At 46.2% G+C, this 27,500-nt stretch overlaps 3 protein-coding genes and 1 long non-coding RNA gene across 7 annotated transcripts in view; 2 read left to right on the plus strand and 2 right to left on the minus strand.

Annotated features, from left to right (window-relative positions):
* Positions 1-2,488, plus strand: part of LOC101173073 (histone-lysine N-methyltransferase Smyd1) — a 9,660-nt gene extending 7,172 nt beyond the window's left edge. The window contains exons 9-10 of the mRNA XM_004073609.4: positions 1,761-1,929; positions 2,022-2,488. Of these exons, the coding sequence (XP_004073657.1) occupies positions 1,761-1,929; positions 2,022-2,153 (301 nt within the window). The 3' untranslated portion in view covers positions 2,154-2,488. The remainder of the gene's footprint in view (positions 1-1,760; positions 1,930-2,021) is intronic.
* A 2,596-nt stretch (positions 2,489-5,084) lies between these two features.
* LOC101170859 (ATP-dependent RNA helicase DQX1) lies at positions 5,085-23,774 on the minus strand. Of its 2 annotated transcripts, none has more exons than XM_023960592.1 (13): positions 23,689-23,774; positions 23,303-23,607; positions 20,674-21,014; positions 14,389-14,582; positions 13,880-14,297; positions 11,212-11,502; positions 10,259-10,358; positions 9,958-10,116; positions 9,042-9,233; positions 8,844-8,969; positions 7,184-7,374; positions 6,911-7,101; positions 5,085-6,015 (listed from the first exon to the last, which is right to left on the minus strand). In XM_023960592.1, the coding sequence occupies exons 3-13, from the start codon at positions 20,983-20,985 to the stop codon at positions 5,811-5,813; spliced, it is 2,379 nt and encodes a 792-aa protein (XP_023816360.1). In that variant the 5' UTR covers positions 20,986-21,014; positions 23,303-23,607; positions 23,689-23,774; the 3' UTR covers positions 5,085-5,810. The 2 variants fall into 2 exon arrangements, with proteins under 2 accessions (XP_023816360.1, XP_023816359.1); XM_023960591.1 differs by having other exon boundaries at positions 23,290-23,607.
* Positions 21,031-24,978, plus strand: LOC111948301. Its single transcript, XR_002874257.1, has 2 exons — positions 21,031-23,310; positions 23,623-24,978. It is a non-coding gene; the product is annotated as an uncharacterized LOC111948301 (long non-coding RNA).
* A 159-nt stretch (positions 24,979-25,137) lies between these two features.
* thnsl2 (threonine synthase like 2) overlaps positions 25,138-27,500 on the minus strand; it is an 11,206-nt gene continuing 8,843 nt past the window's right edge. For all 3 annotated transcript variants that reach the window (XM_023960593.1, XM_023960595.1, XM_023960594.1), the window contains exons 7-9: positions 27,414-27,500; positions 27,179-27,333; positions 25,138-25,712 (exon numbers count right to left, since the gene is read on the minus strand). The exon at positions 27,414-27,500 is cut by the window's right edge and continues 39 nt beyond it. In XM_023960593.1, the coding sequence (XP_023816361.1) occupies positions 25,487-25,712; positions 27,179-27,333; positions 27,414-27,500 (468 nt within the window). In that variant the 3' untranslated portion in view covers positions 25,138-25,486. The remainder of the gene's footprint in view (positions 25,713-27,178; positions 27,334-27,413) is intronic.

The following is a 27,500-nucleotide window of genomic DNA, read 5'->3' on the forward strand; positions in this document are numbered from 1 at the left end:
TAAAGCAGTACAGATTTACAAAATAAAAGCACACAGCAAACAACAGGAAAGAGAACTCTTAAAATCCAAGATGATTCTGCTGTAAAAGTTTTAAAAGGGAAGTAAAACCAGATGTGAAAAAGATGGAAAATATCATTTAAGATTTGATTCAGAACAGAGAGTCTGAGTTCCTGTCTGATGTGAAGTAAAGATCATTCCAGTGCTTTGGAGCTGCCACAAAGAAAGCTTACGTTTAGATTAAAGAACCCTGAGGACCAGACTGTCCCAGCACAGAGGTGGGCGTATTATAGTTCAGGGAGGTAAATGAATTTATTACCCGCATTATATTAATCGAACTGCTGTCACTTAGGTAAATGTCAGAATTTTGAGATTACCGATATTACTTCTGTAGTCTGCCTCAAAAGGACAATGGTTGACTTGACTAAAGAGTTTATTTGTGAATTAAGCGCGAGATTGGAATCTATTTTAAACTCAGAGTTGAAAAGCTGAATTTTGCCTGAAGGATTCCAGGTTTACGCTAGTCATGGCCGCTGAAAACAATGACTTCTGTTTATTCATTAATTAGATTCAGGGAGTTTAAGGGATGGACACCTCGTCTTCTGGTTTTAAAGACACATACGTCTGACGATGAAATGAAATCTAAAATTGTATGGGAGCCACTAGCAGTGATTACAACAAAAGGTGAGGGCCAAAAGCTGAGCCCTGAGGAACCCCTCATGAAATTGGAGCCTGGGAGGCACACAGGGTTGACACGAAAGGCCCCAACTTCCAGATACCAGTGAAGTGGTCTTCAACTACCACCCACTGTGCAAAAAAAGGTTCAAATATTCCCCTGAGCTGCAGCCGTTTGACGATTCGGATCATTTCGTGCTCTCCCCATCACGCGTGTATTTGAGTGAACACTATGTAGCCGAGTTCAGGCTACAGCGAGCAGCAACGGACTCGTTCCTGTCAATACCTGTGGAGGATCCTTGAACCTATTAAGCTGTAGATGAATTGCATCAACAGAGACGAGCAAACAGGATGTTCAGAATCAGACAGAGAGAAAAGGAAAACCCTGTGTTCAGATGACTCGACGTGTTCTTCAGGAGTAGGAAGACCTGAGGTCAGCACAGTTCACTCGGTTGATCAAACAATGCAGTGGGACAAAATAGGCCTGGTGTGCTAAGATTCCCCCAAATTAGGCTCGACAGTAGAATCTTGTTTTGGATAAGACTGATTGTGCAAACAGCAGTATTTGAATGAGAATTGTATCTGTATTATAATCTGCAGTTTGCAATGCAGAACAGAGAGTAGGGGTAAAGCGGAGGGAGTCTCTGCTGCAACAAATGAAACGCTCTGCAGATCTGAAGATGATCTGAAGTCGTTTGTTGGCTGTTTTCTGTGGAATGAGCTTTAAGGAGGGACACTCAGGCCTGTGCACACTCTGCAGCTGATAATCAGCTCTGTACTGATGGTGGACAGCGATGCAGTGAGAGATGAGGACGGATTGAGGAAGGGTCAGGGCTGAGATGAAGGAGGGGGGAGTAAACTGTGCATAGAAGAATGTCCAAAGTTAACATGTAACACGAGAAAAAGGAAAATATAGAAAAACGTAAGTAATGTCGGCTTGATAGCAATAAATGCTCAAAAATTAAACTTAGTTTCAATCCTCTGGCTTTTAGGCATATTAACGTGAGCAGAAACAACACTCATCTCCTGATTGGAATAACATCTGTATGAACTTGTGTTACTTTGCACAAATGGCTTTTTTCCCACAGGAAGCTGTATCACCCCAACAACGCCCTGCTTGGCATGGCCATCATGCGCGCGGGCGTCACCCTCTGGCACGCGGGGCAGATCGAGGAGGGTCACAGCCTGATCTGCAAAGCCTACAGCATCCTGATGGTGACCCACGGTCCCAACCACTCCGTCACCCGCGACCTGGAGGTGCTTCAGCCCCGCCTCCACGCCGTCTCATGCTCTCGGGTATGGGTGACCTGACAGAGAACTTTCTAAGCTTGATCTTTGTCCTGTTTCAGAAAATGCGCACACAAACGGAGCAGGAGCTGAAGATGCTCCAGCAGAACACGGAGGTTTATCCCCCCAAGAAGCAGAACATCAGCAGCTGCAGCACAGACGGTGGTGCCAAGGCCTTCCTCCGTGAGCAGTGAAGAACAGGAGGGAGGAGCTCTTCCTCCTCATCCTCATCCTGTCTGTGAACCACAGCGGCGTGAAAAAAAAAGTGCAACTGTCTGTTCGTTCCTGATCAGTTGAAAGCGAACAAAGTGCTGCAGAAATAACCTTAAACAAAGGAATAAAGCTGATTTGCTTTTTGAAAAGTCTTGGCAGGAAATCGTAGAAACACTGAAAAAAAAACTGCAGACTGCCAAACAATAGTTACACATTTGATGAAAATGTTACCTAAGGAAAATAGTTGGTAATTCTTTTGTCTTTTGGGGTAAAAAAAAAGGTTTTAAATGAATAATAAATGTGCTTTGAAACAACACTCATGTTGAAAATGTTTGTTCAGAAGAAAACGTTCTGAATCTCTTGAGTTTAACATTTCTATTGTCAAGAAAAAGCTGAGAACAAGAAACTAACTTTAATCAGAATTATTCAAATGTTACCTTACCCCTCATGCTATCTTGTGGGGTCAAAATGACCCGATCCTTACATTGACGTGTTCTCCCTACCATGACAAAGGTGGAAAGATTTCATGTAATCCATGGACACCAGTGAAGATCACAAATCATTGAAGAAAAAAGGTTCAGAGCACTGTCTAGTGGGTCTAGATGACCCAACTCCTAACTTTAAAATGCCTTAGAGGCACGTTAACATTGGGAGTGGGGTCCAGATGACCCCACTCCCAATGTTAACGTGCCTCTAAGGTTAGAAAAGAAATGATCAAATCATTTACAGAAACGCTTTTCAAACTCCCAGACTGAGGCTGGTTCTGCAGTCGCTGTCAATGTCAGGAAAATCTGAAACAAAAGATTGGTGTCCCTCTTGAGGTCTGGAGTTCGATTCCCTGTCTCAGTGTTGTCAAAAGAACTGAACAAAGATCAGCATGAACGTAGCTTTGAAGCTCAAGAGATCTGCAAAGCTGCAGAACCTTAACCCGTAAACATGTAATATTTCACTTTTAAAACTCATATTATTGGCAGATGATACAAACATATTTTACTCTACAGACAATATAAAGGAAAAGAGTAAATCGGTGAACACAGAACAAAATAAAATAAAAACATGGATAGATTACAACAAACGGTTTTTGATCCAAGACAAAACCAAAGTAACGATTTTAGTAATTATGTTGCCACGGCAGCCGTCACTTAAAATCACATCAGACACATTCAAACTAAAGTGTTAAAAGTATTTCAGTTATCAATAAATCTACATAAGCTAGGTTGGGCTGTGGCAGCCCCGTGACCCTTGAAGGGATACAGTCAGTTAAAAAACTGGATGGATGGAATAAATCTAAGTAGACCTGTATACAAGAATATAACTTTAGATATTTATTGTACTAGAGTAAACCAACAAACTAACCCTAACCAAATGTTTTATCTAAACCAAATGTATAATTTACGGACTAGACTAACCTTAACTAACTCACTGTAGTCAACTAACTAACAATATTGAAATAACTGAGTTATTACTCAACCAACCCAAACCAACTAACTGATTAACTCACCTAACCCTTGTGCTATCTTAGATGACCCCACCCTTGCATTGACGTGTTCTCCCTACCATGACAAAGGTGGATAAAGGTGGAAAGATTTCATGTAATCCATGGACACCAGTGAAGATCACAAATCATTGAAGAAAAAAGGTTCAGTGCACTGTCTAGTGGGTCTAGATGACCCAACTCCCAACGTTAAAGTGCCTAGGATAGCACAAGGGTTAAACTAACTAACTGAAGAACCTTAACTTACTAATGAAGCAGGGAGCTACTGGCTTTCTGTAGTAGCCTCAACATTGCACATACAGGCAATGAACAACATACCAACCAAATGTAGCACACCGACTGACAAACTAGCATCACTAAACTAAATAACTAAGTGACCAAAAAACTGACGGACTCACTCATTAACAAACTCACTAACCGACTAACTAGCCTAATTAAGCAACTCACCAACTAACCAAAAAACCTAACTAAAAGATCTGAAGTAATTTACCAACATACACAAACTGACCAATCAACTACCCTAAACCAACTAACTGACTAACCCTAACGAACTAACCTTAACCAATTAACACACTAACCTGGATAACTGAGAATGAGAACTACAGCAACAGCACCCCCTACAGGCCGAGCTGGTAGTTCCCCAGAACAATGGATCCCGAGAGGAAACACTGGAGTAAAAAAACATCAATATAAAGAAGAAAAATTATATAAAAAAAACAATAAAACAAAATGAGATAATAATAATAATGGCATTAAAAACTATTAAGACATAACCTTAAATATAAAGTATATGATAAAAATAGTAAAAAGGGAAATTTACATATTTTTTACGTCCTTGTATTATTATTTTTTACTAAAAAATGAATGAAATAGGGAAAATAAATCAATAAATAGATAAAGAATGACAAAAGTCATGTAAAAGCCAGATAAAAAAGGTGGGTCTTGAGCCTTTCCTAGAAAACCTCTACAGTCTCTGGGGCCCTGAGGTTATCTGGCAGGCTTTTCCACAGGCGTCACCGTGTGTTTTAGTCCTCGCCTTAGGGACAGCGAAGTGGCCGGTGCCAGAGGACCGCGGGGGTTCATACTATAAAAGGAACCAAACGAACTAAAAGTTTCGTGTGTGTCTCCAGGTGCCTCCTCTTCGTCTCCTCCTGCAGGTGGAGGTGTTTTGGGATTGACAGCAAGGTGCGGACCTGTGAGGATCTCCTGGTTCTGGTCTTTCTGTCGAGACCAGCTCTGCAGCTCTGATCCGGGTCCTTAGGTGTCCCATTCCCTTTCCTGCGTGCACTTTTCAGCTTGGCCCCTCTAGTTTGCTTTATACAATGGCTGGCTAACTAACTAACTAACTAACTAACTAACTAACTAACTAACTAACTAGCTAGCTTGTGTTCCAAAAAAAGAAAATTAAAAAAAAAGATGTGAAACATGAAAAAGATTTATTTAAAGTCATTGGGGGGGCGGGGGGTGTATGACAGAGATTTCAAAGTGGGACACATCAGGCCCGCTTTTGACAGAACCAATGCTCTTCCTCGTCTCTGAACCAATCATTCAGCAGAACTGAGGCATTTTATTCTGAAAATCTAGATTATTTTTGCTGTCTTTTCTATGAAGACACTTCCTGTTTAAGGAAAACCAAGTGCGTCAGTTTTTCTTCAGTCCGGCGAATGCAGACCTGCAGGCTGACGTTAGAACGGGACAAAAGCAGCTCGGCGCTTCTGAGCAACAAATATAATCCATTTTCAAATATTATTCAGCGAAATTTTTTTTTGCTTTTTACAATAAAAATTCAATTTGTATTGAGTTAGATTCTGTCTCAGTAAAGTTTGACATATTTCTGATTGCAATAAGGATAAAACACGAGTCCAGAACAAGGTCTGCTGGTGGTGCGTGCACACTCGTGCACGTAGTCCTGGGCCTCGGCAGGAGAAACATGGAAGCTCACAGGTTAAAGGTCATCCGCAGTTTGTTGAAACCTTCATCTCTGACAATTTGAACAAAGCAAAAACGCCATAGAAAGAACAGACGAATGTAAACATTAAATAGAAAAGTTTAAAATCTTCCAGCATTTCTGTCACAGCGTCCTCGGGATCAAACAATAAAGTGACGAGTGTGAGTCCTGAGAAGCCCCGCCTCCTCCTACGTCTCATTGGACGACGCAGAGCTCGGTGTTGGTTTTACTGCGGGCGTCTTCGGCACCGTCCGCTTCCCCGAGGCTCGGGTTCTGCTCCCCCCCGAGCGCCAGATCGCCTGAAGGAGGCTCCACCTTCTGCCTCAGCTCCATCAGCAGCTCCCTGCCATCGCTGGGGGGCAGGTTGCCCAGGAAGTACTGGGGGGCCAGCTCCACCAGCCTGCACAGAAGACAGGAAAAGACCCCGATGAGAAGGTGGTGGAGCTAGTCAGGAAACCAAAGAAGTAGCTCCAAATCCATCTGTGAGAAGCTGTTTCTGTCCTGGGGGGGACATTTCCTGATCAGGAAATCTGGAAACTTTCTGCTGCAGGGATCTCTGCGATCCTCTAAGTCTTGTTGGTGAAACTTTTCAGAATTAAATGTTGTTAAATGTTCTTTTCAACCCCCCCCCACCCTTCTTATTTTTATTATGAACGCACACTGTGGAGGCCATTTTCCCGCTTATACCATCGTCAGATTTTAGTGCTTTATTCTTGGTCTTCTATTCTATTTGGCTTAGGTCGCTTTTTTCACAATATATGCAGATGATCATGATGTGTCAAATAAAGCGTCAGTTCAGAGAGAACGTTCACCTCTTACCGCTTGTTTTTGTCCAGATGATGAAGCTAAAGTTTGTTTTAAAGAAGCAGTGATACAAAACATTTAAGTTATGCGACCGGAACTACTTCTTCTTCCTTTATTTAAATCCACACCCAGCAGCCAATCAGAATCCAGTATTCACCCAGTCCTTGGTATAAAAAACCTATTTAAACACTCCAAATGTAATCATGCTGCTATAATGTCTGCATGGTCGATTCTTTAATGATGTTTACATTTCTACAAAGTTAATGTTGCCATAATTGCTCATTTGTGTTTACATTTTGTTGTCATGATGCATTCTTTGCGGCTCATTTATCTTATTTTAATGTTTTTACCGTTTTTACCGTTTTTTATGTAACTTTGAGCTAACTCTGTGGCTAACTCTAGTGCATTGGTAGCAATGCTTTTATTGTGAAAGGCTCCTATCAAATAAATCAATACATGTATGGTAGGGTCATTTAGGGTCGTGGTCTCACATCTGCGGGTGGACCTCCGAGGCGATGCGGATGCAGTTATCGCTCGAGACGGTGAACTCATGGTACAGGACCCAGCTGGGGGGGGCCGGGCACGGCTGGAGAGACAGGTAGGAGGAGAACGGGTGGAGGTGGGCCACGTGGCGGTGAGTGAGGAGGAGGTAGTTGCCGGAGCCGTCCACGTCGTGAGCCACCTGGGGGCAGAAGACACAGCGGCGTCTTTAACACGCAGACGGACGGGGATTCTGCCCCCCCACCCCAGACCCCGATGCTGACTTTCAGGAAGAAGCCTGAGATCAGCGCGCGCTTGATGTTGGTGCAGTTGTCCTGGCATCCGAAGGCGGGGGGCGACACGGGGAGCTCTATTCGCTGCATGACCTCCAACAGCTCGGCCCGGATGGCGACGGCGAGCCGCAGGGCGCCGTGACTCAGGGCGTTGGCCGAGCACCAGGCTTCGTCCTGGTTATCTGAAACGGGGAGACAAGTTGCCATGACAACGGGGACGCTCTGCACAGAACTCGGGCCGCTCCAAACCCCGGGGAGACACGTGAGCCAACAGCAGTGGCGTGCAGTGAGGTTGATGGCTGGTGAGGCACCGACTCCTCTGGAGTCAGATTTACAATGAAAGAACTGAATATTTCAGCATTCATCCAACAGCAGGAATACTTTATAAAATACACACAAGAACATCTCCGTCCTACAGAGAATATTTCTTTATAGACATGGATAGAATACTATTCTTGTGTATACATTATTCTTATGTACTGTAAACAAATTAAAAGTCTACAGATGTGTTCCGCACACATTTGACCATCAGTAACTATTTCTGGTATTTCTGCAAACTTCAAATTCTGGAGCTTTAATCCGTGTTATTGAATATTGTCTGTGAAAATGATCATAAAAATAATTATTTTAAGCCTTAAATTTAGTTTTCAAATACTTACATTGTGTCCTCTCACTGCCATGTTATTTTTAAAAAACAAAGATAGATAAACATGTCTTGTCTTACTTTCTGACTCGATGCACCGATCCTTCTCCACAAAAGGCTCTATGATCTGTTGGAAAAGTCTTCCTTATTTTCCTTTAGTTTAATAAGTTAAAGTCCCACTATCGGTCACACACCTCCCTGGGGGAGCGGTGAGCTGCAGACACAGCCGCGCTCAGGAACCATTTAGTGGTATCAACCCCCCAATCCAACCCCTTAATGCGTGAGTGTCAAGCAGGGAGGCATCGGGTCCCACTTTAGAGTCTTTGATATGACTCGGTTAGTCTCTCAATGGAGAAAGACGTCATTAGTCTGTTCTGTTTCTACTGCACCAGCGTATTTACTGTCAGCTCACGTCTGCCCCCTGCTGGCGAGGCTCGCCTCATCAGCAGTCTTTTCTCCGCCCTTAAAGTCAGCGCTCTGACCACACGTCTCTCTTAACCCTTGTGCTATCTTAGATGACCCCCCCTTCCAGTGACGTGTTCTCCCTACCATGACAAAGGTGGATAAAGGTGGAAAGATTTCATGTAATCCATGGACACCAGTGAAGATCACAAATCATTGAAGAAAAAAGGTTCAGAGCACTGTCTAGAGGGTCTAGATGACCCAACTCCCAATGGTAAAGTGCCTAGGATAGCACAAGGGTTAAGCTGAGTCATGAGGTGAAGCGCTCCAGAGCCTCACCTGGAGTTTCCGCTCCGTATGAGATCACGCGACAAGTTCAGCGATTTTAACCTCAGAAACTGTGAAAACGTGTCGAATCAACTTCAAATGTATCTTTAACACAGATCAGTGGAAAATAATATGATCTTAATGTACGTTTCTCTATTTTATCACAATGACTGGTGAGGCCGAGCCCCACTCGCCTCATCTGACTGCACGCCACGGCCCACCAGACCCGTGTCTCCTCGTGGGAGTTCTGGCTTTTGTTGGAAGCTTTATTGCACGTACGCTCCATGAAGGCGTTGTAAATATTGACGAGGGTCATGTGATCTCCCTCTGCGTGCAGGAGGGGGCGCCAAAGCGCGACGGCGGCCTCCTCCCCGCCAGGTTCGGGCGCCACAAAGCAGGACGGGGCTGCGGAGAGACAGGAGAGTTTAGAGGCGGCTCTAGGGCAGGAGGGGAGGGGGCGGGGAAGGCCGCACTGACCCGTCAACATGGCGCCGATCGTCAGCAGCTCGTCCACACAGTCGTACTCGCAGGCGGCGATCAGGGCTTTGGCCAGCGGGGGCTCCAGCGGCAGCTCGGACATAATGATGCCCACCTCTGACAGGTTCCCATCGTCATCCAGAGCTGCAAGATAATCCAGGTCCTCCAAGGCCTGCATCAGAGCCTCAGGGGCTGCGGGAGGGGGGGGCAGGGAGGCAGACATCAGAAACAAGGCCGCACCCCGTCTGCGCAGCCTTCTGGTATTTCAGAACGATGGAAGACAATGTGGGAAGAAGCTGCTGCTGGTCGTTAATCTGTGCAGATTCTAATCCCTTAGAGAAAAATGCAGGCCAGATCCGTATGCTCGCTGCATGGCGAGAGATCAGACAGAAAACCTCCTTTGATCAGTGAGAACGTCGCGGATGAAAGATGGCTGGATCTTACACCATTACAATGATCCCAAGCATCACCATGGCAACGAAGGAGCAGCCACATATTAAGCATCTAAAGGTTGTGGAGTGATCTCTCATCAGATTGTGGTTCTGACCTGTCCGTGGCGTTGTAGGTTAGACTTTCAGAAGAGCATCACTGGATTTGTCTTTTTTTTGAGTGACATGTTGCTTCCTTTGTGCACGTGTGTTTGTGTGCATGTGTGTTTGTGTGCATGTGTGTTGTTTCTGTGTGTGTTTTCCTAATAACAGACCAAAGCCTGTCTGTCCTGCAGCTGCTGTCAGATCTGGATTTGAAAGTCTTCTCTGCTCAGATTCTGCAGAAGTTTGCTGTGTTTCTCTGTTTGTTTCTCTGTTTGTTTGTTTGTTGAAATGCTGAATGCTCCTCTGCTGCCTTTTAGTTGTTTTTGGCAGAACCGAGCCCAGCTTTGAAGTGACACAGAACCTCCTGATGGTAGAGACGGTACCTGGGCGGTCCAGAAACTTGCACTGCCCCATGTCGGCGATGTCGAGCCTCTTGAGCAGCAGAACCAGGTGACTCAGGTCCTCCTCCAGAACCCGGGGGCGGTGAGCCTCCTGCATGCCCCCCTCGTACAGGGCGCGTGGGTACAGGCGGACACACAGGCCTGAGGAGGACAAGGCGAGAGGATTCATCGATTCAGTGTGGTCAGAGGACATCTGCGTGCTTTCATGGGTTCAGGTGCACCATCTGACGGGGGAGGGGGGGTCAGGGAAAACGCCATCGCCATGGCGGCAGAGCCGGCGTACCTGGGAGCCGGCTGCTGACCCTCTGAGCTCTCATATCGGCCTGGTGTTTGCTGATGGTCGTCAGGACCTGGGAGTTTGCACGGATCTGAGGGTTGTAGACCTGCAGAGGAACACAGCAGGAGGGGGCGGAGCTTCATAATGCAGAATTTGGCTTCATTTCAGTTCTTCTAGGGAACTTTCTGTCTGGAGGGTGGATCTCATCGTCCTCTGGCTTGCTGCAGCCGGCGGTTCTGCAGCTTCTCTGTTTGCATTCACTCACTCGGCTGCTTGAGCGTTTTTTCTCTGGGTTTGTTTAGCTGCTTCCAGAGTTTGTGTCCTTCACATTTTTTTTGATTTATATATGTTTTTTAAACTTTGACATGATGATAATCTTCAGACCAATTTAAATGTCAGATCGCAGCCTCCCTCCACATCACAACATGGTCATCCAACAAAACTAAAAAGCTTTAAGTGGTCGTTCCTTTCTTCGAGTGTCGAGTTTAAGAACCGTCCAGCAGCGAGTTTGACGTGCGGACGCAGGATTAGATCCTGTTCCAGACTGACAGATTCCCCATGATCTGTTCCTGGATCTGTTTGGATGGATGTGTGATGTGGAGCTCTGGACGGTGTCTGAGGGACTTCTTCATTTGGAAAAGGTGAGACAAAAAACGGCATCAGTGTGGACGGAAAACTGAACTCTGCAAGTAATATTGAAATGTTTCAGGAATGAAAAACTGGTCTCTGCCTGCAGAAGATGGTTCCAGATCAACATGTGCTGAGCTGCACAGAAACCTGGTGGTTCTTGGTCCAGGACTCATAAATGACCCATGTTTGTGTTTTCTTTGTTTTGCTTTGATTTCTCTTCTTTGAGTCATTTTTTCATAACTTCAATTTCTTGCAGGATGCACCCTTCAGTGCAAACGCTGCAGCTTCTCTAAGAAGACGAGCCTCCTGGGCTCCTCGTGCACACTCACGGTTTTGAGCTGCAGGCCCGTGTCCACCACATAACGGATGTCCTGCAGTGAGAAGGAGGCCTCCGCCAGGGTGTCCGTGAGGATCACCCTCCTCCTGATTCCCGGGTGTCCGGCCTCCTCGCCCACAGAACCGTCGCTCGCCTTTGGCGCAGATGCATTGGGGTCCGGTTCGTAGACCCGCTGGATCAGCCCGCCTAGTCCAGAGTGCAGGGGGAGGATCCGGAGCGGTCCGAGCTGCGGGCTCAGAGCCACGCTCTCCTTCTCCAGCAGAGAAACACACTCCTCAATTTCCTGTTCAACAAACACAACAAAGTTGAGAAGGCGCCGAGGTAACCGTGACTCAGTCAGCGTCAAAATCCTGGTATCAGAAACAAGGATCAGAGAACAGGATCAAAAACCAGGATCAGAAACCAGGAACAGAAACCAGGATCAGTGACCAGGATCAGAAACCAGGATCAGAAAACCAGGATCAGAAACCAGGTCTCCCAAACCAAGTCTCCTAAACCAGGATCAGAAACCAGGATCGGAGATCAGGATCAGAAACCAGGATCAGAGACCAGGATCAGAAATCAGGATCAGAAACCAGCGTCAGAAACCAGGAACAGAAACCAGGATCACTGACCAGGATCAGAAACCAGGATCAGAAAACCAGGATCAGAGACCAGCGTCAGAAACCAGGTCTCCCATACCAAGTCTCCTAAACCAGGATCAGAAACCAGGATCGGAGATCAGGATCGGAAACCAGGATCAGAGACCAGGATCAGAAATCAGGATCAGAAACCAGCGTCAGAAACCAGGATCAGAAACCAGGATCAGACACCAGGATCAGAGACCAGGATCAGAGACCAGGATCAGAAACCAGCGTCAGAAACCAGGAACAGAAACCAGGATCACTGACCAGGATCAGAAACCAGGATCAGACACCAGGATCAGAGACCAGGATCAAAAACCAGGATCAGAATCCAGGATCAGAGACCAGGATCAGAAACCAGGAACAGAAACCAGGATCAGAGAACAGGATCAAAAACCAGGATCAGAAACCAGGAACAGAAACCAGGATCAGTGACCAGGATCAAAAACCAGGATCAAAAACCAGGATCAGAAAACCAGGATCAGAGACCAGCGTCAGAAACCAGGTCTCCCAAACCAAGTCTCCTAAACCAGGATCAGAATCCAGGATCAGAGACCAGGATCAGAAACCAGGAACAGAAACCAGGATCAGAGAACAGGATCAAAAACCAGGATCAGAAACCAGGAACAGAAACCAGGATCAGTGACCAGGATCAAAAACCAGGATCAAAAACCAGGATCAGAAAACCAGGATCAGAGACCAGCGTCAGAAACCAGGTCTCCCAAACCAAGTCTCCTAAACCAGGATCAGAAACCAGGATCAGAGACCAGGATCAGAAATCAGGATCAGAAACCAGCGTCAGAAACCAGGAACAGAAACCAGGATCACTGACCAGGATCAGAAACCAGGATCAGACACCAGGATCAGAGACCAGGATCAAAAACCAGGATCAGAATCCAGGATCAGAGACCAGGATCAGAAACCAGGAACAGAAACCAGGATCAGAAACCAGGATCAGAAACCAGGATCAGAGACCAGGATCAGAAACCATGATCAGAAACCAGGATCAGTGACCAGGATCAGAAACCAGGATCAGAAACCAGGATCAGAATCCAGGATCAGAGACCAGGATCAGAGACCAGCGTCAGAAACCAGGATCAGAAACCAGGATCAGAGACCAGGATCAAAAACTCGGATCAGAAACCAGGATCAGAGACCAGCATCAGAAACCAGGTCTCCCAAACCAAGTCTCCTAAACCAGGATCAGAAACCAGGATCGGAGATCAGAATCGAAAACCAGGATCAGAGACCAGTGTTAAAGACCAGGATCAGAAACCAGGATCAGTGACCAGGATCAGAAACCAGGATCAGAAACCGGGATCAGAAACCAGGATCAGAGACCAGGATCAGAGACCAGCGTCAGAAACCAGGATCAGAAACCAGGATCAGAAACCAGGATCAGAGACCAGGATCAGAGACCAGGATCAGAAACCAGGAACAGAAACCAGGATCAGAGACCAGGATCAGAAACCAGGATCAGAAACCAGGATCAGAGACAACCGGTTTTCTTTAGAGAAATCGGATTTCTTCAAAACCACTTGACAAAGATGCCCTTAAAAAGAGGAGCAGCTGGATCAAAGGAGAAACGGCTGACAGGAGGATGCAGCTGAGCCCACAGAGGGCGGAGCCTCGTGTCCGACCGGCACGCCCATGGCGATGTCAAAAAGCTAACTTGAGAGCAGGCAGTGATAGCGTGTCCATGTGAACTCTGACATCAAAGTGTAAACACCCCAAAACTGTTTACATGAACAGCAACATGCTGCAACATGTGTAGACGGTGGAACAGTCAAAAGCCTTGAAACTGTGAATTGATTTTGTTTTTTTGACATTTCGAACACATCTCCTCCTTCCGTGGATCTCCTCCTGCAGGTGAAGCATCAGCATCACGCTGCAGTCGCTGATGTGGGATTTCATATGGACGTTTGGATCCTAAAGCGCTCACCATCCAACTCCTCGTTTGGGACACACAGCAAAGACTGAAGCTAAAGCAACCCCCCCCCCCAGAGGAAGTGCTGTGTAAAAGCGATGGAGGTGTACCTGTGCGCCGGACACAAACACCAACACGTCTCCGTCTTCTTCTCTGCGGTGGAGGTCCAGCACCATGTGACAGGCAGCAGCCACGGGCTCCTTCCCCGCAGACAGCTCCCGATACAGAACCTCCACGGTCTCCTCCCTCCCCTGCGCTTCATCCTCTGTGGGAGGGGGCTCACTGTCCAGGGTCAGGTGAGGGACGGAGGGCCCGAGGAAGGCCGCCAGGCGCGGGGCCAGGGCGGGGTGGCTCAGCAGAACCACGTGGAAGTTGTGTGGGCGCTGGCGGCAGACGTCGCAGAGCAGGCCCAGCAGCACGTCTGTGGGCACAGTGCGCTCCTGGAGCTCGTCCAGAACCACCACGCCGTACTGATGAAGCAGCGGGTCTGACATCATCTCCTCCAGCAGCAGAGCGTCGCTCACAAACCTGAGGGGGGGGGCAGAGTTGCACACCGGCACGACGACTCAGGAAGACGCTTCAAACACAGAACCCCGCTGATCTTGATTTCCACTCTGACCTGAGCAGGGTATCGGGGGTGCAGCCGTCATCATGGGACACCCTGTATCCCACCTCCAGGCCCAGGCTGAGGTCCATCTCATCGGCCACACGCAGAGCCAGGCTGACGGCGGCGGCTGAGCGGGGCTGCGAGCTGCAGACCAGACCGTGGGAGAACTCGAAGGACAAAGCGAACTCCACGCACCACTGAGGCACCTGGGAAACGAGGAGCAGAGCACGGCTGAGCCGCAGGCCACAGAGAGGAAACAGAGGAGCAAATGTAACCTTTGACCTCTTCAGACCCATGCTCTTGTTTGTCCTGTTGGTCAACTACAGTGGTCATATGATCCAAATATAATGTGATGTCCACACATGTGCATGTCAGGTCTAAAGAGATTCCATAAAGTGAAAAATGGTCTTTTTGGTATTTTTAACATGTTCTTGTGGCATTTGTGTCATGATGACGGACAAAAAAGAAAAGAAAGCCTAAAATTGCATTTCTAAATATTTATTCAAATCGTTAAAGAGCAGACAGAAAGACATTTGAAAAAGAGCTTATTTGGGACAGAAAATACTCTGGGAGGAGCCACAGCCTCCCTGCTCTGCTCCATTCTGACCATCCAGTCAGACAAATAGATCCAAGAACGTCTTTGTTTTCCTGGTCTGAGCTGGAATCCGGACCAGAACTGGAATCCGGATCAGAAGTGTACGGCTGAACAGCTGATGGGAACGCTTTGAAAATAGATCAAAAGATGACCCGAGTGCGACTTTAACATAACTTTCACGTCTGTGATCCCCCAGTTTCCTTCCTGAACTCTCACCTGTACTCTGGGGTTCAGTCAAACATTAAGGCATGAAGCATCCCGGTAACGGTTGCCATGACGACGATGCAAGAAGATAGGGGAGGAACTGCTGCAGAACAGTTGGATGATCAGACGGGTCAGTGAGAGCAGACACTCCCGTCTCAACAACACATGTTAACCTTCACCAGAGCTCGCCTCCTTTGAAATGATGAACAGGTGGAGCTAAAATACTTCCCTGTTTAACCACTAGGGGGGGTGTGTGTACAAAGTCCCATCATGTTTCTGTTTTTTTAAATTGTATACGAAATGTTTCCTCATTCTACTGATCTAAACTGAACAAAAGCAGAACTCTTGATACAACTATAAAAAATGGCTTTTGTTGCTGCACAGATTTAAAAAAAGATCCAAAAGAAATTTGATCAATGGATCCAATGAATTCCTATTTGGTGATCGCCAACTATAAAACCCATTTTTGTCTTCACATAACCTCAAACTGATTTTTACTGATGCTCCACTGCATTGTCCACACAACAGAAAAACAATCACAACTACACAATAGCAGCTTCACAACATCCTCAAACCACCTGAGGACAATGTGGAGTTCAATGTGACATAAAGAAAAATGGACGTTTACGTGGTCCAGTAGAACCAGTCTGACCAGGAGGAGATCCCAGAACACATTCCAAGATAAAACTGTTCCACCGTCTACACAAAGGCCGAGATGTACATCTTTGCTTCTACAAGCTTCAGGGAGTTTGTTTCATTCAAGTCGAAAACTTTGTGAAACTTTAGGAGGAAGAAAGTATTTCTTCACCTCAAGAATTCTGAACAAACTAGAGACGTCTGGACACAGCAGACCAAACAAAATAAAGATGCAACTTCAAAAATATCCAAATCCAACAGAGTAAAAGTCAAATCAATATTAAACAACTCCACTAACATTTGAAACTCTTCTGACGGCCGAGTAACACAGCCACTATGTACATTTAGCGCATATTGCACGGATGGAAAAAGGTCATACGTGAATATGCGTGGAAAAAGTGAGAAACACTGTGGTCTTTACGGGATTTTCACAGATGTTTCACGAATGAACCATGTTAAAACAACGGAAGACGTACAAATAAACCACGCAAAGAGCCCGCAACATAGAACCTGAACCGTGCGTGATTAGCACTGTTTGTATGCAATTTATTAGCGATTCCTGCGTCGATTAAAGAATTTGAACATGATACGTGCATCATATACGGGATATAAAAGTTAGACATCGGAGGTTCAAGTGTGAAAAGTTCGTTAGACATACGTGGAACGGTCGTGGAAAGACACAAATTTGCTTATGCATCTCGCAATTAAACGCAATTACTTATGTAATAACTCCGTATAAACCACTAAAATACGTATAAACTAAAATTTAGAACAGCTCCAAACCGAATTCACGTAAAGACCTGTCAGCCGAAACCATCGACGTACTTCTGCGCCAACGACAAATGACGACCACAAGAAACACTGATGATTTACATACATCACGCATGCATCACGGAAGACCGGAATCACATTTGTGGAAAATGCGCAAAATGTACGTAGTGTCTGTTGCAACACGGCCTTTACTGTTGTGAAATAAATGTTTATTTCAAATAATATAATAATAAAATAATTCAGAAATGTTTGTGTCGTTTTGTTCATTTTTAAATTGTACGGTAATTTTTTCTTTCATCTTTTTTTTAGCCCAACAGTTTGTTATTTTTATTTCATGAAAACTTTTTTCAGCAGAAAGCCTATCTGTCAGTCAGTGAAAAGTGGGTGTGGCCTAAACACTAACCGGAAACACTGGACCCTGGAGTTTCAGTACCAAAAACCTCCAGAACCTTTGAGAAAATGTCACTGAAATGATTCCAGACGGCGTCCGTGGAGGAGTGTCTATTTGTTCCCCCAGCTGGACGCAGTTACACAAAATTCACCAGAACTAGTGACTTTTACCATCATGCTATACTCACAGACCACACAAACAGCCATGAGTGGTCAGCTAGTCTCCACCCACTTTTAAGTGAGTGAAAAACTATGTAGAAAAAAAGTAAAACTTCAGGGTAAAAACAAAGTTCAGCATTTAAAAAAAAAAATGTTAATGCTGATTTTTAATTATACACTCCCCCTTGCGACAACATGAAATGTAATGTATAATATTAGGGTCACTATTTTCATGAATTGCTTTGATTTGGTTTGCTTATTGAGTTATGGACCCTTTGGAGCTCCATGGTGGGGATCGGGGGTGGAAGGTTGATTATGCGGGTTTGTTCTCATTTACCTGAGAACGAGGTGAATCTTCTGGCTGGTATGAAACTGAATGTAGGTGAAACCATCACATGCTGGTAAGTGACCACCCAGCAAACAGGTTTCCAATCGCTTCAGTGTGAGAAACAACAAACACAAATGACACCAGGTTCGTTAAAAACCAGCTCTGACAGAATTCTGGTGTTGTTCTTCTAGTCGCAGCTGCATGTGATCCATAACCTCCATGGTTCTGGTCAGCAGAACCTTCAGGACTCGGAACCCGCAGCTGCACAGGCTGACCTTAACTCTATGAAAGGTCAAAGTGTTCCAACACACAATCCAAACCTCTTATTTAAAGCTCTTTGTGTCACACGGAGCCGTGTGTGCAGACTCACACACCTTTGCACCTGAAGGCCCCACACAGGTGCGGCTAATGTCTCCCTGACTCCGCCCCGACTTCAAACAAGCACATGACCCAGTTTATGGGAATCACATGACGAAGCTGAAGAGTCTCTCAGTCAGCAGCGTTTAGGCATAAGTCCAGCATATTTGTAACTTCTACATTTACAGTGGCTCATTTGTAATGATAGTGGTTACCATAGCAACAGACAGCTGACTGATGCACAGTAAAAACATTGGGCTTCTTAAAAAGACGATTGTGTTATTTTATTCGATCTTTGTGCACGAGATAAGGCATTGATGTTTAAAATCAGCAGATCAGTTTCCTTTTAAAGCAAATTCTTCAAACTGTGATGTAGAAAATCAGGATTTGATCATTTGATGAATGCACATTCCATCATGGTTCCGCTTAAATCACCGTCAACTCTCGATCAGCTCAGCAGAACTGGGACTTGAACAAAGAGATAAAAGTTAGGTCGAATCCGAATTCGTCCCCTGCTGCTCCGATTGTAGAGGCATTTTGAGCTGTAGTGGTGTCCAAAATGGTTTCTTTTAAAGGAAGCCGTAGCGACTTGGGGCTGGCTATCCCTCCACCAATAGGGTGATCTGTGGCGCGCTTGTGATGCGGAGGAGAAACGCTGAAGCACAGACGTTTACATTTAAATGTAAGTAATGACTTTTTAAATTTATAAAACCAATGTTAAATATTTTACGAGCGCTGAGAGCTACGAGCTAACGTAGATGACCTGCGACTACTGATGATGTCATCAAGTGGTCGGAATTTGGAGACGATCTTTATATCCACACCTCTCCGCTCGGAGGGATAAACGTAGAGGTTAGGGTTACCCCAAAGGGGTAGGGAAAGAATTCAGCCTTAGTGAGACAAAGAAACCAGAAAAAGATTCTACCGTCTACATGGACTCACAAAGGGGAGACAAAAGAAAGAAGAACAGATCCCTGCAACGGATATCAGTAGACGGAGTCATCTGCTCCAAACCTGAATTAAATAAGAACCGCACCTGCATCAGACCATGACTGAACCAGGACCAAATCTGGATCAGATTAGGACTGGAGCAGTACCTGCTGGTCCTAAAAGGCAGAAATCCCATAGACTTCTATAGAGAAGTGAAGGTTATTCAAATTAAAAACTGACCAATCAGATGCCTCAATAACAGTGGGTGGCCTCGCATCAAACGGTTGATGCGTTTGATTGACAGATTCTCCCAAGCCCACTTTCAGTGGAGGGGGTGTGGCCTTCTAACATGTTCACTCTTGCTTGGAGAGAGTGGTTGCCATAGAAATGTAGACTTCGGTCGAAGTGGACCAGACCAAGCAAGGCTTACTGAGAACATCTGGTTCCAACATGGCGACGGACGCGTCGCAGAAAAACTGCAACTGTACTGACTTCATTTGGTTAGAACCAGAAGAAAGACATTTTCCCATGAGTGATGTCACATGCAATCCGTTCAGTGCTATTATACATTCTATGGTGGGTATCTGTGTATCCTGAGCTGTGATGTCAGACCCTCTGAGCTGTGATGTCAGACCCTCTGAGCCGTGATGTCAGACCCTCTGAGCTGAGACCTCATGTTAAACCTTGAAGTCTGCGTTCTAATGCTGCAGGTAAACAGGCTCCAGGACACACCTGTCTGCTCTCATCCACACACGTGAATGTCATTTTTGTCATTCCAGATGTTCCATCTGTAATCAGACTCCTTCAGTCACAGCAGACGTTTACCGAGTCTGCTTCTGCTGAGGGGTCTTCCTGGAATAAAGTTGGAGATCATATTTCTGAGATCAATTGTTCAGAGCATCAACGCATGAAACTGCATCGCTGGCCTGAAAGCACACTGAAGCTCCGCCCCCCAAGGCCAAAGAACGCTACACACAGAAACTCAGATCCCGTTGGGTTGAATTGTGATCCAAAACAGAGAGGATGGATATCAAGCCTGTTTCAGAGGTAACTGTGTCAGCCTTTGTTTATGCAGCCACTCAAGCAAACGACACACACACACACACCCACACAAACACACACAACCACACACACATCCGTTTTTAGCTCCAATTCTGACTCACATCTTTCCAGCAGAGCTTCTGTTGTTCATTGCTGCTAATTTTTCATCTGTTTTATTTTGAAATCTCTCAGCTGAGGCTCCAAAGTAAAACCTTTTTCCCACCGTGACCTAATTCTCTCTTTCCTGATTGGCTGACCAAGCGTGTTTATGTTAACTTCTCATTAAAGATTCACTCAGATAAAAATCTTGTTCTTGGTGTTTTTAACATGTTCTTGTGGAATTTGTCTGATGATGAAGGACATTTAGAAATTATTCTTAAAATGTTTTTTCTCAGTATTTATTCACTCAAAATGTTATAAAATCAGGATCAGAATAAAAAAATATCGTTTGAAAAAGAGTGTATTTATTTGTGGAGAAAATACGCTGGACGGGCGACAAGCTAACCTGCTCCGAGCCCAAAGCAATGGGGAGCGGAAGTGGGGGCGGGGTTTCTCTGCACCAATAGCCCCGCCCACAAACATTTCTGATAAACTCCTGCTGCTCTATCCCAGAAAACGACACAGGTTTTTGATGTTGCCTAAAATCTAAAAGACCACTGGGAACGCGTCTATAATGGTTAAAAAAAAGGATAACAGCGGTTCTTTAACTTGGACCTGCTACTGACAAAAGAGGGCGGGGTTTGGGAGGGGCATTTACACACAAATGACTGCAGGTAAAGAAACACCTGCAGTTTCAGAAAAGAGACCCGTGGAATGATGGGGATTGGAAGGATTCGGAGTGTCAAGAGCTTTTTTGATAAACGGAACTGAGTGTGGCGAGTCAGACCTGCGTGCTCTTTCCCGCCCCGCCGGCGGCGCTCAGCAGCACCATGCTGTGGCCCTCCATGCTCTCCAGCAGACTCTGCCGGAGCCGCCACACAGGAAGCCGCTGCCTCTCCTCCAAAAGGGCGTAGTACCGCGAGGAGAAGGGCAGACCGTCGTAGGGGTTCACTTCCAGGTCTCCTAGTCCCTCGCCGTCCTCCCCGCCGCCATCCTCGCCGTCCTCTAGGTTCCCGGACAGCAGGGAGGTCACAGACAGGGAGTCCAGGGCTGAGGGGGGGCGCACCGGCGAGGAGGGATTTGCTGATGGGGTAGACATCCTCAGGTCAGAGATGGGACTGGGTCTTCCTGCAGAGACAAAGAAACAGACTCATGCTGCATTCTTCCATCAGGCGCTCCAAATATTCCTCCGGGGGGGGGGGGCTCAGACATGCGTGGCATTCAGCAGACGGGCCCCCGCCCCAATGCCGCCTGAATGCCTCACAGAGCGCATTCTAACCTGCAGCCATTGAACGTCCATCCGGTCATGGAGGACAGTCTTCAGGACCTTTAACCTCCTTCGTGTTTTTAGGCGTTTCCTGTTTGGAAAGTTCCTTCCTGCTTCTTCTTCTTCTTCTATGGTTTCTCTCATATTGACGAGTTTTTCAAAGACACTAAGCTGTTTTACGTTCACTGACATCAACAACCTTGAGCTCTTTGACAGATCAGAACTTCAGCAGAGAGAAGAGTCTTCACTTGTTCTTAAAGTTTCTACTCATTCACATTTCATCAAAACTAGGCCTGCGAATCAGGAGGATTTGTTGACATCGCAATGGCAGTTTGTTCAATACGCGTATCGCAAAAGACGACCTAAACTGCGGTAAGCAGCTAAATGTTGACGCACAAGCACAGAGGGAGAAGCCATTGTGTTTTCAAAATCACGCTTCCTGCATTGTTCTGAAATGTTGTCCGTGTTTTGGTCGGTTCTACCAGAGAGGAAGATCCCTACTCATTACAGGTTCTCACCTTTCCGGAAATAACCTATTTGTTGTCTTTTGTTTTGCTACTTGTTCATGTATTTCACGTCGTATCGTCATGGCAATATCGATCACCGATTTATTTACAGTTTGGCCTTTAAACCATTTTTATTGGTCACAAAAATGTTTCATTTTGTCGGTTTCGGTGGCGCTTTCAGCTCTGTTCACTGTCCGTGGTGCGGCATTGGGTCAGGTGGAGGAGCGGGTCAGCCATTGATCAAAGGGTCGGTGGTTCAATCCCCCACCCCCCCTGCCTCCAGTGTGGCTCCACTGGTGAGCATGGATGTCCCGGTGATGGGGGGGGGGGAGGCCACGCCTCTCTCTGTCAGTAGTCAGCGGTGGTTCCCATCACCAGGTATGAGTGAATAATAGATGCACAGCCCCATAATAGATAATAGACAGTGTAGCCGCTTTGAGTGTCTGGAAAAGCAAAGAAACATCCGAATCCATTAGTGTTATTAGTTTTGTTCTTTCTTTAGTTATTTATCCACTATTATTAATAAAGGAACATATGATGGTGACTTTTTCATCTTTTTGTGTGTGTCTGCATTAAACTCAATGTTATCATTCATCTACCCAGAGTTTGATCAATATCCTAAAAGGTCATTTCGTTTTTTTTTCGACTATTGAAATATGGGGGGGGGGGTCAATATTAGTAACAATATTAACAAATGTAACTAAATCGTCGATACAAGCGTCTGTCAGCATTGCTAAAATGACTATATAAATGTTTTTACACTATATAAATGTTTTTACATGACTTCTTGAGCCCCTTAAATGCCCCCCCCCTCCCCAGACTCATTTGTAATCCCCCCCAATAAATGGTTGTGGCCCCATCTCTGGGGCCCAAACATCAGTCTCATGTGATCTACTGTTCATCTTCATAGACATTTATGAAAACACATTTGGGACGGTCTGGTCTGAACTAGTTTGATGCTTCTTTTCTTCCTGCAGGTCTCTGGACTCTGGTCTAACCTGATGAACTACAGACCGGGCTGAACCTGAAGGTCAGCTCCTGGAGGAGACCTGCAGGTGTTGGCACAGGTGCAGCTCCTGGAGGAGACCTGCAGGTGTTGGCACAGGTGCAGCTCCTGGAGGACACCTGCAGGTGTTGGCACAGGTGCAGCTCCTGGAGGAGACCTGCAGGTGTTGGCACAGGTGCAGCTCCTGGAGGAGACCTGCAGGTGTTGGCACAGGTGCAGCTCCTGGAGGACACCCACAGGTGTTGGCACAGGTGCAGCTCCTGGAGGAGTTCAGGCCTCCTGACTGTCAGGATCCAGATTGGAACCATGAAGGAGGAAACACGAGAAAAGAGGAGGTGTAGCTTCAGAACTGATGGTCTTCAGCCTCCAATGCCCTGCTGGATCTGAATCAGCTGATCAGCCACGGGTGGGGGCGGGGAGGGGGGTGACTTGGCGCTGCTGGAAGGGGTCAGGTCGATGGGTGGGGTCAGTCAGCGCACCTGTGTGGGGTGACCTACCGTAGTAGGTCTGGTCGGTGGGTCGCGCTACGGATGGACCCTCTGAGAGTCATAAAACGGCCCCGCTGCCTGGCTTCACGGGACACCAAGGGCGCGTCAGCCGCCCGTGATCATCCGGCCGCCTTACCTGGGACACATACCGGCTCAGGTGAGGAAGCCCCGCAGACACGGCGCGTCACTCCGGTTCTCTCCTCGGCTTCCGTTGAACATCCCGGGAAAGAGCGGCGGCTCCTGCGGACTGTCTCCGCCGGAGAACTGTCACTTCTCCCCGCTGACGACTATCGGAGGCGGCGGTAGCGTCTACGTAGCAGCCGCCATGTTTGCTTCTTCAGATGTCAAATCCCGTGCTGCGTTCAAGTCCGCTCGGAACATTCGGTGGAGTCGAAGGTGAACGGACGGTGCGGGTCCGAATCCCAGTTGGAGATGCAGCCTGTCTTCTTTCTGTCTTTTTCCATTACAGAAAACAACCATTCACAGAAATACAAGAAGATGATTTCCGATTTCAAAGCGAGAGACCCATATTTACCACGGCACTGGAACTCTGCATCAGAGGACCAAACACAGAGCAGAGCGCACCTATGACGTCATTCTGTCCGACCTGAACTACGACCCGAACATCCACTCCAACAAGGCTTCTTCGACGGTTGCCCTGGTAACGCTGCTGCGTCTCCATGAGGAGGCATCTGCATGCTGCTTCCTTTTCTTTGCCTTTTAGCTGCTCCCTTCAAGCGACAACCACAGGGAATCTTCTGTCTTCATCTAGTCCTGTCCTCTGAGTCCTTCTCTCTTGCTCCAGTCCCCCTCAGGTCCTCCTTCTCTGCATCTGTGAACCTCCTCCTCAGCTCCAGAGATTGTGAGATTGTGCTCCCTTGTGGTTACATTATTCATAATTTTCTCACATTGCTATTTATTAACTATCATACTTTTTTATTTATTTAAGAACTTTATTAAAGGACAGAATAGTAACAGTATTTACTAAAAGTGATGAGCCACAATGATATTTTCAATTAAGAAACACCATCACTAATATTTTTTTACAATAAAAAAGATTGTGCTTGCTAAAAGCTCAAATAAATTAAATTTGATATTCATGACAAAATCAGATCCAATTTTACAGATAAAAGCAAAAAGCTTCATCTGCTTTCAAGCAGTCATTGCACAATAAAGATCTGATATGAGTGGTCTTTGTTCTGTCATCGTTTCCTCGCCGTCCTTTCATGCGGATCCTCGCCGCCTCGGGAGCTAACAGTCCCACTTATGTGTGCCAATTTATAATTTATAGATCACTGCAAGCAGTGAGACTCAAAACAGGTGAGTCAGAACAACACAGGAGGGCAAAAACAGCTTTCCTACTTAATTCTGCTGCATCGTCTGTGATGGTTGATCAGTGGCAGCGAGCAGAAGTCTGGAGACCGGAGGAAGACAAGGAACTAACGGAAACAGGATCAGACGGACTTCAAGTCTGTGAGCTGAACTGAAAGTTTTCTCCTGGGTTAGCAGGAAAAACCAGGACTATGACAATCAGCAATAATCAAATATTTTCTAACAGACATCTTAAGTGAGCCTGTTGCTCTCTTTAGATGTTTTTATTGACTGTTTTATTTCCATTGGGATTTAAATCCCTGTCATATACAAAGGCTTTAGTTTTATCTGTGCAGTGTCATTGAGTGATGCCAAAACCCTTCTAATTAAAAGCATTGTAAGTCTAGAATCCAGATTTTCCTGATCCTAAATCTTGTCAGAGTGTCTTCTTTGTCCTGTTGTTTGTCTCCTCGCTCAACTTGTCAGAAATCAGTAAATGAGCTCAGTGAGTGGATTTAAAGTAACATCTCTGGGATTTGTTCAGTTGTCTCCTGTGATCTCAGTCTTTTAGATTTCATCTACTGGTAGTTTTAAACGTTTCCAGAGTTTGGGTGGAACCCTCATTTTCACCGGAGGATCATCAGAAGGAGAAGCACAAAAGTTCAGACAAAACTTTGTTTGAGCACAAATCGGTTTATTTCAGCTCCACAACCCGTCAGAGCGGATTTTCCCTCCCTCACGTTTCTTTGCGTTTAATCATTTCTGCAGTTCTTCCTCTAGTTTTTCTCCATTTCATCGTGTTTCTGTAAAGTCTGCTGAAGGTAAAAGCAGCTTCAATCAGAACCAGAGTGAACCGACCACCTTCATCACTGACAGACAATCACTGAGCGTTTTCCGATCTAACATCCAGCTTCATGGTCAAATCACAAATCAAATGTTCATTTCTTTGATTTTCTCTACTCGTTAAATCTGTCTAAGTCCGTTCCACGTTTGTTATTCTGACAACACGGCATTCTGGGGGTTCAGGGGGGCGGAGCCGACCTGCTCTTCCTGGCAGCGTAAACATCCTGGATGTGGCGTCGGAGTCTGTCCTCCCAGTCTTTGCTCCAGTCGGCGCTGCGCCGCAGCTCCTGGCAGCGGGTGGGCAGCCCGTCCAAAGCCTGCAGCGCCGCGGGGGGGCTGAAGGGCAGGCCGGCCTTCTGTACCGCCGCCTGGAACTTGGCTGGGGATGCCGTTGCAACGTAACACCTGAAAGAGAGCGCTGCACATTCATGAAACATGAACCGGAAATCCCGGTTCAGGTGTTTGAACGTGACGCTCAGAGCAGAAAAGTTTCATCTCTGAGTTTCAGCTGGAAGACGCAGGAACTGAATACGGGGCAGAAACCTGAGGAACCTGAAGACTCTGAGGCTGGGCCTCTGCACATCTCCTGACCTCTCTGTGAGAGGTCAGAACTTCAACAAGAACCATGCAGACCACAGATGTTTGGTTCTTTTCCTCTAACTCTCAGGTGTTCCCAGTTCAAGAGGGATAAACATTTGAGCACATTTCTAGGATAATTACAGGTTTCATGAACGTTCTGGAGCTGATTACACTACAAAGAATGTTATTTGATCAGTTTAATCAGATTAGAATTCATTCTCTGCCTTGCATTAAAACCACCCACCCATCCATCCATCCATCCATCTTCTCAACCTCCTTAATGCCCTTTCAGGGTCACAGGGTTGCTGGAGCCTATCCCAGCGACTGTTAAACGAAGGTGAGTTTCATTTATTGCTTGAATAAGAGAACTGGAGTGAGTGAGTTTGGCGTCACCCAAACAAAAGGGTTTTCTCCCGGCACAAATCAAATGAAGTCAATTCAGTAGCCATTTTTGTATCGATACAGACGTCGCCACGTTAGAACCAGACAACACCGGTAAGCAGTGATTGGTTCAAGTCTAAGTTTCTATGGCAACCACTTTCTCCAGTTAGGAGACAGCTTTTTGCAAGGCCACAGTCCTATCCCTTGAAAGCGGGCTCGGGATAATCTGTCCATAAAACGTTCGACGTGAGACCACATGCTTTTATTGAGGCGTCTGATTGGTCGGTTTATAACTTGAATAAATTGCACCATTGAAAAAAGAAGGTATCAGATCCAGAATAGTTACTCTGACCAAAAGAAGGATGGAGTCACAGCTGTTTATTCCTCTATTGAAGTCTATGGGATTTTGGCTTCTTGGAGCCACTTCCTGTTTGGAACCCCATGGGGGAGGGGCCACTCAGTCCAGTTGCACAGCATTTGGATCATTTTTGCATCAGATTTTTGCACACAGATTATCAACAGCTGTATTACAACCACTGTGGAAACATTTTCATTCTTTAAATTCTATTAGCAACAGTTTGGATTTTTTAAAGCTTTTTTTAAAGCTCAAAATCCACCAGTATTTCATCTATTGACTGCCGGTTAAACCAAATTGTTCAGCACCTTTAGAAAACGTGCTGAACAGGTGTATTACTCACCTGTGGCATTAAGCAACAGAGATGTTTTTTTTAATAATATTTGAAATTAGTTGTTTAAGGGTATAAAGTGTAATGAAATGTATTTTATCTCTGTTCTCGTTCACTCTTTGTTTCTTTTAGCTCATTCAACATTTGCTTTTCAATATGGCTGCCAAGGTTACTCCCCCGTTAGTTTTTGTCTGTGGTCAGAGGAAGTGGGACGGAAGGTCTGACCTGTTGACCCCCCAGCTGTGAGGACAGTGGTAGTGATGCCACACCGCCACAGCGGTGTGAGGACACAGGAGGTACAGGTTCTCCTCCCAGCACCTCCTCATAGTCTCCAGGATGCCCTCATCGCTCACCGCCCCCGTGGACAGGACGTCCGACAGCTGCAGGAACACAGTAAGAGCTGGGGTTTGTGTCGGAGGGGGGGTCACATGCGTGCAGGTGGTGTTGGGGGGGCTGGTACCAGTCTGCGCTGCTCCTCTGACAGCGAGTGGCGGTGTGAACGCTGGAACTCCTCCATCATGGCTTTGACAGAGGCGCCATCTCTGCC

This window comes from Oryzias latipes, chromosome 12 (genome assembly GCF_002234675.1).
Source record: "Oryzias latipes chromosome 12, ASM223467v1".
NCBI classification, from domain to species: Eukaryota; Metazoa; Chordata; class Actinopteri; order Beloniformes; family Adrianichthyidae; genus Oryzias; species Oryzias latipes.

Excerpts from the sequence above, each read along its gene's own strand:
- LOC101170859 (XM_023960592.1), bottom strand. The coding sequence starts at position 20,985 with ATGTCTACCCCATCAGCAAATCCCTCCTCGCCGGTGCGCCCCCCCTCA. Across the intron at positions 8,970-9,041 it reads GATCGGCGCCATGTTGACGG|CCCCGTCCTGCTTTGTGGCG; the intron begins GTCAGTGCGGCC and ends GTCTCTCCGCAG. Across the intron at positions 6,016-6,910 it reads TCGGAGGTCCACCCGCAGAT|GCTGGTGGAGCTGGCCCCCC; the intron begins GTGAGACCACGA and ends TCTTCTGTGCAG.